We start from the raw sequence: 13,601 nt of genomic DNA on the forward strand, positions 1-13,601 counted from the left end.
ATCTTCATATTATAAAATATTTAAAATCTAGGATCACAATGTGAAGCCTATAAAATTTCCATTGTTAGCTAAAAAATGCTGGCATCTTTTTAGTTAATTTTGCTTGAATAAACTCATTCTTAATTAATGAGGTTGTTTTCTATATTGATGCAATATTACACAGCAGTAATTTTAAAAAAATGGATGTCACTTATGGAAAGCAAAGAAAAGCCTCTAAAATTATAACATCTGATGAAAAGGAACTAAAATATTGACTAGAGAATAAACAGGTTAATAAAGAATATCCTGTGCATTAATTATTTTAAGATGCAATCACCCAGAATTTTTGAAGTTTACATGGTCCTTATCTTAAGGTGTCAGAAGACAATGACATTGCTCTTTAAATATGGGGACTCTGTTGTTGAACCTCATTTCAACCAACCTTTATATTCTATTTTGATTCCATGTCTAATTTTCCAAATTCTGACTGTTAATGTTTCCCACATGATTAATAAGTATCTAAGCACATCAAATGCTATTGGACTATCGAGGACTAGGGCTATGGAGGGGTTAGAGAAAATGCACAAAGAAGAAACTATGCATAAGAATTGAGGAATATGGGAGACAGAGAAAAATAAAATATCATTTATGAGTAGAAATTGATTAAGTTTGAAGGAAAGAAGAAGGCAGGGAAATATTACTTTGTGTAGAAACAGAATCAGAGGAGCAGTGAGACAGGGTTAGGAGAGAGAGAACATGAACAAAATGAAGGAATAATAATATATTTGATATTAATAATTCCCCGAATCTAGCAAGGACTATTGAATATCTATGAACATACATAAATGAGGGGTTGAAATCGAGTTGGTAACATGGTAATAAATGGAAATAATCAAAATCTGGTGATCAATGAACTGTTTGAGTTTGGATGGATTGCATTTGTATTTTGGAGGAGTCCTAGTTTTAGGCATGGCAGTACAAGAAAATGGAGGAACTGCCAGTGTTTATTTTTTTAAAGACAGTAGTGAGTTATAAAGATTTAGAATCTAGATAAGTGCAAATGTGTGTATGTGTGTGTGTGTGCGTGCGCACATGAGCTCACTGCAAACAATATTTGAATGCTCATCCCATGCTTAAACAATTTTATTCACATTTGAATCTTTAGCCAAATAAAGGAATACGTAAAGTAAATGAATATGTGTGTTAGTAAATGATGTTTGAAGAAAAGGCCTAAAAGTAATACCAGTATAATACTAATCAAGAACAAACCAAACATTAATTTGAAAAAAGAGAAGAATATTGACACAAAATAAAAGAGAGTGGTAGAAATATATCATCTTCATTGCACATAGAAAGGACTGTAAGACTGCAAAATTAAATGCCTGTGTCCAGCAGAGCCGCTGATAGTTGGTAGACTATAGAAGGTGTGTGTGGATGCTGTTTGTATAGAATTAAAAAAAAAAATCAAATGTACTTTTCCTCCTCCCAATATAAATTCTTTCAAGTGAAATGTGGCTACTGTGAGCACCACATGCAGTTTCCAAAGAGGGGAATTAAATGGCAGCCTCAGCTTTAGTTAAGAAAAACATTGGTGGTTTCTGGGTATTAATTAGCAAAATCACCTGCTAGTCCCCTGACCTCTGTTCTGTCGATATCTGGAACTACATGGCATACCTGCAGCAATTTGCAGTCACCTAAATTAAGTTGAGCATATTTATTATGTTGCTGTGCTCTACAAACATCTTTGTTCATGCTTCGCCTTTATACCATATTGTATAGGGGAAGAGGTGGTAGAGGGTAGAGATATTCAAATTTAGAACAAGGTTTGGGGTGAATGAAGGCACAGTTAGAGCAGTGAAAACTGATAAGCCTCTCTGCTTGAGCGCAGTGCCATTGAAGGCAAATCTGGATGTATGCTCATTTCTTTTAAAAAGTTTTACATCTTGACTTCCTTGACCCTCTCACCTCAACTTGTCCAGTCCAGTCAAGGAAAGTGTAATGTTCTCTTCATACCTGAATTAGGAACAATACACCCCTGGTTTATTTCCATGTGCAAATAAGAAATGAGAATTTATCGCCAGTTAAACTTAAAGTACTTAGTAAAGCATAAAACATACCACGAAGACAGAACATGTGATAAAAGTAGAACAAAGAAACAGAAGACACCAGAATAGATGAGAAGGTTTGGTGCATCCGAAAGAGAAAAGCCAATCCCCAAAGGAAAACCAAGCGAAAGACTTAAAGAAAAAGTAATAAAGAAAAATATCGTCAAAAACTATATGACTGGATACCTAACCTTATCACAGCTCTAAAAGCAAATCAAATAACGAAAATTTATTATGTCTACTCTTACTCTGCAAACTTAAATATATTGATGGTATCTAGTATTTTGGTGCAAAACATAGGCACTAAAGTACAATTAATAAGATTTAAAAAATGGTACCATATATTTGGAGGGCAGTGTGTCAGTATTGAACGAAAATGTTAATACTTAGTCCTTTTGATCAGATCCACTTTCAGGAAACTGTCCTAAAGAAGCACTTATATAAATATTTAAATATATATATATATTATATATATATATATATATATAAAATATGCCATTCATTACAGCATTATTTAAAGTTGTAAAAAATGTACAGCTCAAAACTCTCTCAATAGAAATCAAATACATTATGAAAACACATAAAATTTACTAAATTATTAAAAATAAGACAACCTCTAACTATTTTAATAGGTAAATATACCCTTAATATATTATTGAGTAAAAAGTAAAAGCATATTCCAGATCAAACAAGTATAAGCTCTTTTGCTCACAATCTCTCTAGATGCATGCATGTATATAAATACACATAAAATATATATATATTTGAAAACATAAAGTCATAATGAAACCTCAAATACAGAGGAATAAAAATGGAAAGTAAGCTATTGTTAATATACTAGTTGAGATTTTATTGAATTTGAAAAGCTATCTTGAATCTTCATTACCACTGGGAAATATGGCATCAAACTTTGTTATTGCTATAAAACAATTTAATATACAAATCTATCAAATTCATAGAATTGGAATACTATGTTTCTACTCTAAGCACAGTATAAATAAATTTTACTTCGGATAAATTTAAAAACATACCAGAAGATTTTTTTTTTAAATTAGTATTTTGACATCTATATATTTGGGAATAGAAGCGTACCTAACTATACTCATTAGTTGGGGGTGGGGAGCCGAGGATGTGAAAATTCAGCCATTCAATCAAAAGAGGAAATGTTTTAAAACCAAAGAATTACTGTTTTAAAAGAGTTCTCTAATTTCCACATTATTATTCCATAATATTCATATAATACTATGTTATTTTAAAACCTGGTTTTCAGGGTTTCCTAAATGTAATACTTGATAATTTAGTGTGTAACAAAAATTATGGATGCTTGCTATGTTTCACAGGAAATGAATAAATTAGAGGAGCGTGTGTACAATGCATCAGCAGAAATTATGTCTCTGAAAGAAAAACAAGTGCATTTGGAACAGGAAATGAAAGGAGAAGTGAAACTATTGAACAACATCACTAATGATCTCAGACTGAAAGATTGGGAACATTCTCAGACATTGAAAAATATCACTTTAATTCAAGGTAAAATATCTTTTTATTCCTCCAGAAAATGATATATTAAAATGTGCTGATATATGCAGAAATTTAGTATTCAAAATCCTACAGTTTAAAACAGCACACATTTACTACAAATATCTAGAGGAAGGAATCTTGAGATCATACTAAGATATGGTAAGATAATAGTATCTTGGTGTTTTTTAAAAAGGAAGGGATAAAAAAAAATGAAATATCCCTTACAGTCTAATGAGTCATTGTTTCAAATATTTCCTATTACTGAAGACTAATACAAGTTTTCTGTAAGGCACAAAGTTCTCTACCTGTCCATAAACCGAACTCTTTTTTAAAACTTCCAGATTCTTTCTTACTTCTTATCCTATTGTATTATTAATTAGAAAAGTCTTTGAACTCTTTAATATAACCATAACTTTGTCAATTTTTCAGTTGTTTGTAAAACAAGGTAAATTGAATCTTATTGGTTTTTATTTTATTTTTTATTGTTTAATTACAGTTGACATTTCATATTTTATATTTGTTACAGGTGTACAGCATAGTGGTTAGACATTTATATAATTTATAAAGTGACCCCCCCAATTAGTCTAGTACCCACTTGGCACTATACATAGTTATTATAATATTTACATCCCCTTGACTATTTCCTAACTACCAATTTGTACTTCTTAATCCCTTCACCTTTTCCACTCAGTTCCCCCATCCCATCCTTCTATCTGGAAATCCATCAGTTTGTTCTCTGTATCTGTGTCTGTTTCTGTTTGGTTTATTTGTTTTGTTATTTATATTTCACATGTAAGTTAAATCACTTGGTATTTGTCTTTCTCTGTTTGACTTCTTTTAATTAGCAATAATACTCTCTAGGTTCATCCATATTGTCGCAAGTGGTAAGATTTGTTTTGTGTGTGTGTGTGTGTGTGTGTGCCTGAATAATATTTCATTGTATATATGTACATCTTCTTTATCCAATCATCTGCTGATGGACACTTAAATTGCTTCCATATCTTGGCTATTTAGTAAATAGTGTTGCAGTAAACACAGGAGTATGTCTACCTTTTCAAATCGGTGTTTTTGATTTTTTCAGATAAATACCCAGGAGTGGAATTGCTGGGTCATAAGGTAGTTCTATTTTTAATTTTTTGAGGAACCTCCAAACAGTTTTCCCTAGCAGCTGCTGGTAAGGGAAACAAAAGGAAAATGAAATGGGACTACATCAAACTAAAAAGTTTTGCACAACAAAGGCAAGCATCAACAAAACAAAAAGACAACCTTCTGAATGGGAGAAGGTGTTTGCCAAGGATATGTCTGATAAGACTTTAATATTTTAAATACTCTTTCTTCTTCAATTGTATCTGAAAATATCTATTATTGACTGCTCATCTAATATGTGACCTCTTACATGAAGTCTTCTCCAGTTCCACCACAGTAATACTCTTGCCGACCTTTATATCTTGCTTAATATTGAACATTAAGTATTCTTTCACAAAATAATTCTTAATATGATTGTCATATCTAAAAGCATCTCATACTATCTTTTAGTGAAATGTCGCATCTTTTTTGAAACAATAAGTTCCTTAAAATCAGGAACTATTTTTATATTCTCTGTAGCATCTAACCATTACAATAAGATTTTAATAAATATTTATTAAACTATAGCCCAAGAGACATATTGTATAAATTAATGCGGGCTTTGTCATTTGTGGCTTGTAAAATCAGCATCATTACTTTGTGTTCCTTCTATTTATATTAACAATTTCCAAGTAGTCATGAAGATAAAAGAGACAAAGATATTTTAATGTATTTCTCAAGTAATTATAGTAATTAGAGTCTAGAGGACCAAATTGTTGAAATGGTGAAATGGTTTGTTGGAGAGTATGTTCTACTGAGCAGTCTTTAAGGCTGCTTTCGTATTAAATATATCTAAGTCAGTGAGCATGAAAACTCAAAGAAGAAGGGAAAAAAAGGAGCAAGTTTAAGCAGAAATAGCCTAGACAATTTGGCAGATTTTTTATGATATAAATATGAGGCAAGATTGAGAACAATGTAAAAAAAATTATGATCTTAATGAATAAGCCTTGAAGCATAGCTCTGAAAATTTAGGCAGATATTATTAATGCTATGTTATCATCTGAAGATTTTAGTATATGTGCTGCCCATATGAGCATGTCATCTGAGGATTTTAAATAATATGATATGCCTGGGTTTGCTTTGCCAGTAAACTGGATAATTTTGATCAGATATTTATGATTACTAAGTATTCTAAATCAGTACACTTCTTGGGGCTATTTGGAAATCTTAGTTTTCCTTCAAATAAAATAATCATAGGGAGGAAGCTAAATAGAAGATTTTGTATGTCTGTTTTATAGAAGGAATTGTTCATGGAAAATTTTTGCTATAGCATTTATGAATTATTCCTATAACTACAGTTAGGAGGTATTAAAGATGAAGAAAAAATAGTGTGAAGTCTTATGGCTTCTTGAAATAAAACAAATCATACATTTTGGCCAGTATTAATTTAGTTTTCTTTGACATATGTTAGCAAGGGAATTGACAGTTACTATTATGTCCATTTATTGATGCACAGAGGTGGTTATTGATGTGAATATAGAACAGAATTTTGAGAGGCTAAATAGAACTCAGAACAAAGAAAGCAACTGCAATAGACTCTAAGTATCCTGAAAGTTCTTCATTCTTTTTTCCATAGCATAGCAGAATAGCTTGCTACATTCCTTTATGGTCGATGGACGTGTATATATATATATATAAAATTGAGTTCTATGCTAGAAGCTAAGAGAAGAGTGGTTTATGATCTGTGTACTTCTACCCCCTCAAAATATCTAAAAGATACTGAAAACATTTATTGAGATACTTCCCACATTTTGTTCTAGGTAGTAGAAGAGTTATAACAATGGATAAAAATGAAACTATATGTAATAGCTGAGATTAATGTTGCATGAAGAATAAAATAACAATAAAAATGTAGCACTCAATAAGCCTAGTTAGAATTCTTTAAGGAAAACATTTACCTCATTTTCTTACTCTGGGATTCAGATGCCTGATATCAGTAATTTTGTATAAAAATACACAGAGGGGGATTTTTAACTCTGAATGTTATGAAATAACAGATGTATTTGTTATGATTGAACTAATACACCAATATTAGAACTATATACAATTACTATACACAGTAACATGCAAAATAATTGAAAGGATAATAATTATGAAAGAGTTATGTTGCTGACTTACTAAAGAAACAGTAAACTCTCGATCTCAGATGTTAAGAGCGTAGATCTAATCTGTGTGTCCCTTGTTTCTTGTCTCACGTTCTAGTTTTTCCTGGAATGTCTGTGTCTTGCTTTAGAGCCCTAATTACTAAATCAGAGTCTTTGCTTGTCCACTTTTTTAAAAAAACATCATCTTTGGTGAATTTGCTTCCTTTCAATACACTCAGCAAAATTTAGGCTTCAAACTGAGTCTTTCTGTCCTGCTTCTCCCCTCCATCAAAACTGTGTGGAGATTGAACAGCTGCTATGTTCATGATTGTGGAAGAACTGCCTTCATTGGGAAGAACTACATTCTACATGGAATAGGAGATGCATACAGATTCCTACCGATATAGACCCACGACATTTCTTGTACAATGCCTAAATATGTGTCTCCAACATTAAGTTGTAGAGAATTTGCTAGTTAATTACTTAATAATGCCCAGTAGTCTGTAGTTTGCATCACGGTTATATGAAAAAATATGCAACAACACACACATGCAAAAAAAAAAAAAGTGTGGGGGGGGCGGGAACTAAATGTTAATGGCTATTCTCTTTTGATGATAGAATTATAAACTATATTTTTTCTCATATCTTTTCTAGGCTTTTATGTTTTCTATAATAAGTACAGTTGCTTTTGTAAAGACAATGCAATAAAACATTACTGTTTAATATCATGTTCGAAGAGAAAGGGACAATGTACTATTGAGAAGAACAATAATATCTTAAAAACTAAGTAACCAGGAAAGGAAGGTTCTAAAACCTGACTTGGACCTTAAAAATGAAATAGATCAGAAAAAAATGAGAGAAGCAGGGACAAAGACTTCAAAATAGACAAAGAAAGTGGACAGAATTTACTTAGGAGATAATCTTTATTTATGTGTTCCTTCTTAGAATTTTTCTGATGTTACATCTACCCATCTGATTAAAATATATCAACAAGTGCTCTCTAATCAGTGATGCTAAATATAGTTGTGTTGTCCTTGGGCTATGTATGTGGCTGAACCACAGCAATTGAAAATGCCTCTTTTAAAATATTGGTATTTGATTGTTCTGTGATACATCCAGGATTGTTTCTTCCTTTTGGAGGTGAAAAGAAAATTGCTCAGTGTTTTGCTTTAAATGAAGAGAATAATACTTGCCCTGTGCACTCTGTATAGAAGAGGGAATACTAGTAGGATTACCTTTAATTTCTAAAGAAATGCTCAGTACCATCATTCTAAAGTGAACACCACATATCTGTTTTCCTCAGCACAGAAAATTCAAATAACTAACAGTGTTGATCCAACTTAGAATTCAAGGGCACCTGAGAAATTGTGAGACCACGTAGTCAAAATTTTTTCTGCAACTCCTCCAACTTATTTTATAATATCTATATCTATCTAGGGATTCTACTTAATATTTTACTTGAAAAAGTATTCCTTCATTCATTTTTACCTGCATGTCTTTCTCCACATCTCTCCCATTTACCCAGAGTTCTCTTTCTTTTCATTCTACTCAACCTTTAAACTACCCTTCAAATCCCACTCCCTCAATAAAGTCTTTTCAGTTATGGCTACTCATGCTGATCTGCATCTCTCTAACAAATATCTGAGTTTGTCACTATCAATCATATGGCTTTTGGTTGTCTACTGTGCGTAGTTTTGTTTCCCTTTACAGTATCACACATGGCCTCTGAGTTCTTACTTATACATTTTCCATACAGCATCTAACTCAATATAGTGAAATCTGTCTAGTTAATGTTCACAATACTAATGTGGGTTTGTGCCATCTTTGACACAGTGTCTCTTCCCTGCCCTCAGATTCTGAAAACCTAGGAAAGTGCTAGGCACACATAAATATTTATACATAATTAGGTTGTTTAATTTAGAGCTATCTTATCCTTATCAGTATAGGTCATTATATTACTCAATAGCAAGGTATGTGTCTGTTCAGAAAAGTCAGTCTTATTCATTGTTATTTTGTAACAAAAGACTTTGGATTTACTTATATAACTGTCTTAACAAATGACAACTCCATTTTACCAAAGCTTTAAGAATATGATCAGTAATTGTAATTTATTTTTTAAAGGTCCCCCTGGACCCCCAGGTGAAAAAGGAGATAGAGGTCTCACTGGAGAAGATGGTCCACGAGGCTTTCCAGGTCCAATCGGTATGGTAATAGGCACTATTTAATCACATACTACAAGGCTAGGTAATACACATGCATGTATGTGTGTAAGGGAAAGAGCTATTTGATAATGTTCTGTGTGTGTGTGTGTGTGTGTGTTTGTGTGTATGTGTGTGTTTTGAGGGGGAGATTACGTGTTCCAGCAGCCTAATCATTATAATGTACTGAATGGTAAGCACTGACTCTTGGTTTCTGAAGAAAGAGAAATGCTTAATCCAGAGCAACAATGTAGGGGGCGCTATCTATATCATGGACTGACTGCAAACAGTATGTGGAAGACCCAGCTTTAGGTCACTTGGAAGAGAATATAAAAATCATCTTCACGTTGAAAATATTTGCAAGTTATCTGGTTTTTAAGATACAAAAAAACCAAAAAACCAAAAAACAACCAATATGAGTCAAAGGCAAATTGGATTACATTCCTTATATAGTCCTTACTTAACTGGAATATATCTGCCTAAACCTAAGAAATATGAATGTAAAGATTGACTAGAATGCAGTTGACTTTTACCTTTGCTGTCAGCCATTCTATGTATTTTGCTTAGAGCAAATTGTTTCAAATTATATTCCTCTATATTGTAATCTTGAAAGCAATATTTTAAAATAAGATAATAGAAGGCAGAAAAGAAGAAAGAGCATGAAATTTCTTTGCTCTCAAGAAAATTAAAAAGGCAATAAAAAAAAGACAATGATCGTCCTGTTATTCTTGGCTAGAAATCAAATACTTCTCATGCTTTTTGAAAGCGGGGTGTATATTGCATGGTCTAATTATAACTAGAATGGTTTGTGCTGACAAAAAAATGTGTAAATACCATGAACTTCATCTTATTTTTCTGTCTTTTGATTATATAAAATGTTCTTTCTGATTAATGTATTGGCTAGCCCAGGTTACATCAAAAAAACAATTTTTAAAAATGAAAAGTGTGAATTTTATACCAGCTGTCCTTGACATCATTGTACTTAAAAGCCAATATATAAAGTTTACATTATTTTTTTAAAGTTATTTTAAATAAACATATACCTATTTTGTATATATCTGGTGGGTTGTTTTTGTGCCTTTGAAAGTACTGCCAGGTAAGATTCTTTATTCATGAAAGTCTTTTTCTACTGACTAGCATTTGGCAGATCTTAATAATAGTGTGTTAACATCATAAGCAAGTGAAGTAACCAGTATTATACCAGCTGCCAGAGATGCTATTGTCAATGGTCTGTCAGCTCCTCCATTACAAACTACAATTGTCTAAGCTTTATTATGCAGCCACAGCAATTCAGACTGGGCCACAACTTGCCATACAAAGCTTCGTCTTGGGAGAATCTTTTGCAGTTATTTCTGAACTATGGATGTATGAAATAGAAAGAGAGATTTAAAAGTTTTAGCTTTTGTTGATACCATAAACAGATGCTGTTGCAAAGCTGCCTTGAGTCTTGTATTGAGGGTTTTGCCTGTTGCTGTTAGTACTGCTCATTACACAACTAGGCATTATCCAGGCCTTTATAACAGAGAGGTGATAAATCGACTCTAGATTATGAGGTTGCCATTTTGTTTGGTGTACTGCAGAAAAAAGTATTCAAGTTATCAGACATCTCTCCTCATGGATTCTTCCCTACCTAATTGCTGCATTCTGTTTTGTTCTCTGCCAGATTGCCTAACTGCCCCGTATTAGATACTAAAATCAGGAGGTTAAGAGTATATGATAGACCAACGTGAAAATTCTACTTCCCGAATCGAACAAGTTTATTAAAGCCCTACCTATACGTCCAAGCGAACCCACCAAACTCAGCCTGACAAAGTCAAAGTCACCTAGACTCACAACCATGATATGAAAATCTGAGAAACTTAAGTGATTATGCTAGTGATCTTAAGTAACCAATACTATTACAATTCTTACTCATGTACTGGGTGAATATTATGAATATTATGTTAAAATATGCTTGACCGCAAAACAATATAACAGAAATTTATTTCAGAGTGTCATTTCCTTGGAAGTACACCAGGGGGAATGAACTATTATCTTTTACTTGAAAGAATGTTTATTCTATTTTTTTAAGTTAGTTAATTAATTAATTAATTAAATTTATTTTTAACACGATGATATTGGTTAACGAAATCCAGTAAGTTGCAGGTGTACAATTCAACAGTAAGGTATATATATATATATTGTATTGTGTGTTCACTGCCCATAGTTAGATTTCTTTCTGTCACAACATATTTGACCCTTTGAGGACTTTCCCTGTGCCTAGCGCTCTACCACAAACTCTGGATCCTGTGCACAGAAATATAGAGTTTCTGTCTTCACAGAACTTACAGTATGATAAGTAATTATACAAGGATGATGAATGTCATGATCAGAAATTCTTGATTTCATCTGAGATACTTTGGGGCCACCTTTAGGGTTATTCCACCATGATAGCAATGCTTTGAAGAAAGAATACCTCCTTAGTTCCTAAAGAAATTGTCTTGCCATTTAATGTGCAGTTTCTGCCCATTGGGATCACAAGGTAGCCGGACCTGTAGGCACAGGAGGAACTACCTTCATAAGATGCCTTGAGAGAGAACCAAAGACTCCTGTGGTTACAAAATTTTCATCATCAACCAGTGCTGTTTACTTTTCATATATAGCCTGAATTTTCTACCATATGAATCATGCCTCTGGAGGAGACATAAAGTCCATTCTAACTGTGGATATTGGAAGACAGGAATCATATTTTATTAGTCTTTATATCCATGCGTGTCTTTATCCCACCTCACCCCTACTCCCAGTCTGACCTAGAAAGGCTTCTCTCCCCAGGCTTTATGAAGGATAGCACTTGTTAAAATATACATTCGAGTAAGGAATATTGTACCAATGAATCCAAAAATGTCACTGCTGATTATGTACATACCATTAAGCAAAACTAAATTTAGCGGCCTTCACAAAAGAGTGGCAAAAATAATGATTATATTACTCTGAAGAAGGAAAAAGAGGAGGAGGGCTAACACAAAGCATTTATCACATGACAGTCACTTTTTCTAAGTGTTTTAACATTTATTAGCTCTTTTAATCATCACATCGAACTTTTGATATAGGGACAAATCATATACCATTTTGCAGATGCACAGAAAGTTTAAATGACAATCAGTAGCTGGTATGTGGCAGAACCAGTATTTGAATCCAAATGGACATAATTGTGTAAAATGTACTTGTGTTGCCTGTGGATTAAAAGCAGGTGCCACGCCCTTCCTCCTTGCCATAGATTACTGCAGAAAATTAGCTAATTCACTTGAATGGCTGAATCTGGTCTCTTGGAATAAAATTCAATAGTCGTGCTTATATTTAGGGGTCACATTTTCAAACATTATTAAACAAACAAGTCTACAGGCTATATGGTCTGCTTAAACATCTTCCATAATGGAGGTCAAATAATCAAGTAATTTCTATGAAGTTATCATATGTGCTGTATTTATGAATTCATTCGTTCACCTATTGAAAATGTAATATAATCCCTGGTTGAACAGCTGTATTCCGAGTGTCACTATAATTTACTCAGTGAACCATCACTGAAGATGCTCTTTCTAATCTCCCAAGGCATTCTCTATTCATTTCTTTGTTTTTCTAAAATTTTAATCTCTAAAATTCTCTTCTTTATTTATTTGTTAACTTTCTTACCATCTGTCTCCACACCGAAAGATCTGTTTCGATAAGAATCTTTGTAACTCCAGGAATGTGCAGGAACAATATGTGTGCTCAGTATAATTTTTTTGAATTAGTGCAGAAATTGGTAAAAATGGGAGTCACCAGTGAGTGGCACTCTATAAAATGTTCTAAGGTAAAGAAATAAGAATTTAGCATCGATATTTTTATTTGTAGTTATGAGTGACAGATCTTAATAATTTTAGGTGCAAAGGTCTGACTACCTTGATTGGATAATGAAGGAAGGTATAAATATTAACCTATCAGGCTCTTTGAGAACTGATGTTAAGCCTTTTTAGGCTGTGTGCCAATATATAATACAAAATGTGTGTGTATGTATACAATATATCAATATATATACAAGGTAATATACATTGAATAATTAAATTAAATGCAGGTGCTCTGACTTTACCAATATTTCTAAACATAACATCATTTTATTGCTTTGGCTATCTGCTTAATTTCTGTTGGAATCAAAGTTTTACACTAGGTCGAATAATATTTCTTAACCATTTAGAATAATATATTTCTTAAACTAAATATTTCTTACAGAATAGTTAGCCGAAATTTAGGAGTCTACATGAATGAACCTCAAGAAAATGTTTTTTAAATAAATTAAATATATATAAGCTCTGTCTCTTGGAACTTGTAAGCTAATGGCAATATATTAAAAGATTGACTTTGGCAAAAGATGTATAATCAATTTTTAATAATGTGCTTCCCAAGGAGCCAACTGAAAATTAGCTTAAATAGGATCTTGTGAACTGATAATGACACTTAAAATGAGATTTTTACAATAATTAATCTCAAACTGCTGGATTCCAGAATGAAATATTTTATTCCACTAAAAAATAACTTTCGCTTTTTTAGGCAGTTTTCAGTCACCACAGTGATTTAGG

General features: G+C 32.5%; 1 protein-coding gene across 1 annotated transcript in view; it reads left to right on the plus strand.

Annotated features, from left to right (window-relative positions):
* The window catches only part of MSR1 (macrophage scavenger receptor 1), a 71,260-nt gene that overhangs the window by 20,207 nt on the left and 37,452 nt on the right, over positions 1–13,601 (plus strand). The window contains exons 5-7 of the mRNA XM_011365272.1: positions 3,425–3,611; positions 8,933–9,018; positions 10,533–10,552. Of these exons, the coding sequence (XP_011363574.1) occupies positions 3,425–3,611; positions 8,933–9,018; positions 10,533–10,552 (293 nt within the window). The remainder of the gene's footprint in view (positions 1–3,424; positions 3,612–8,932; positions 9,019–10,532; positions 10,553–13,601) is intronic.

Source organism: Pteropus vampyrus, unplaced genomic scaffold (genome assembly GCF_000151845.1).
Source record: "Pteropus vampyrus isolate Shadow unplaced genomic scaffold, Pvam_2.0 Scaffold108, whole genome shotgun sequence".
In the NCBI taxonomy this organism is placed as follows: Eukaryota; Metazoa; Chordata; class Mammalia; order Chiroptera; family Pteropodidae; genus Pteropus; species Pteropus vampyrus.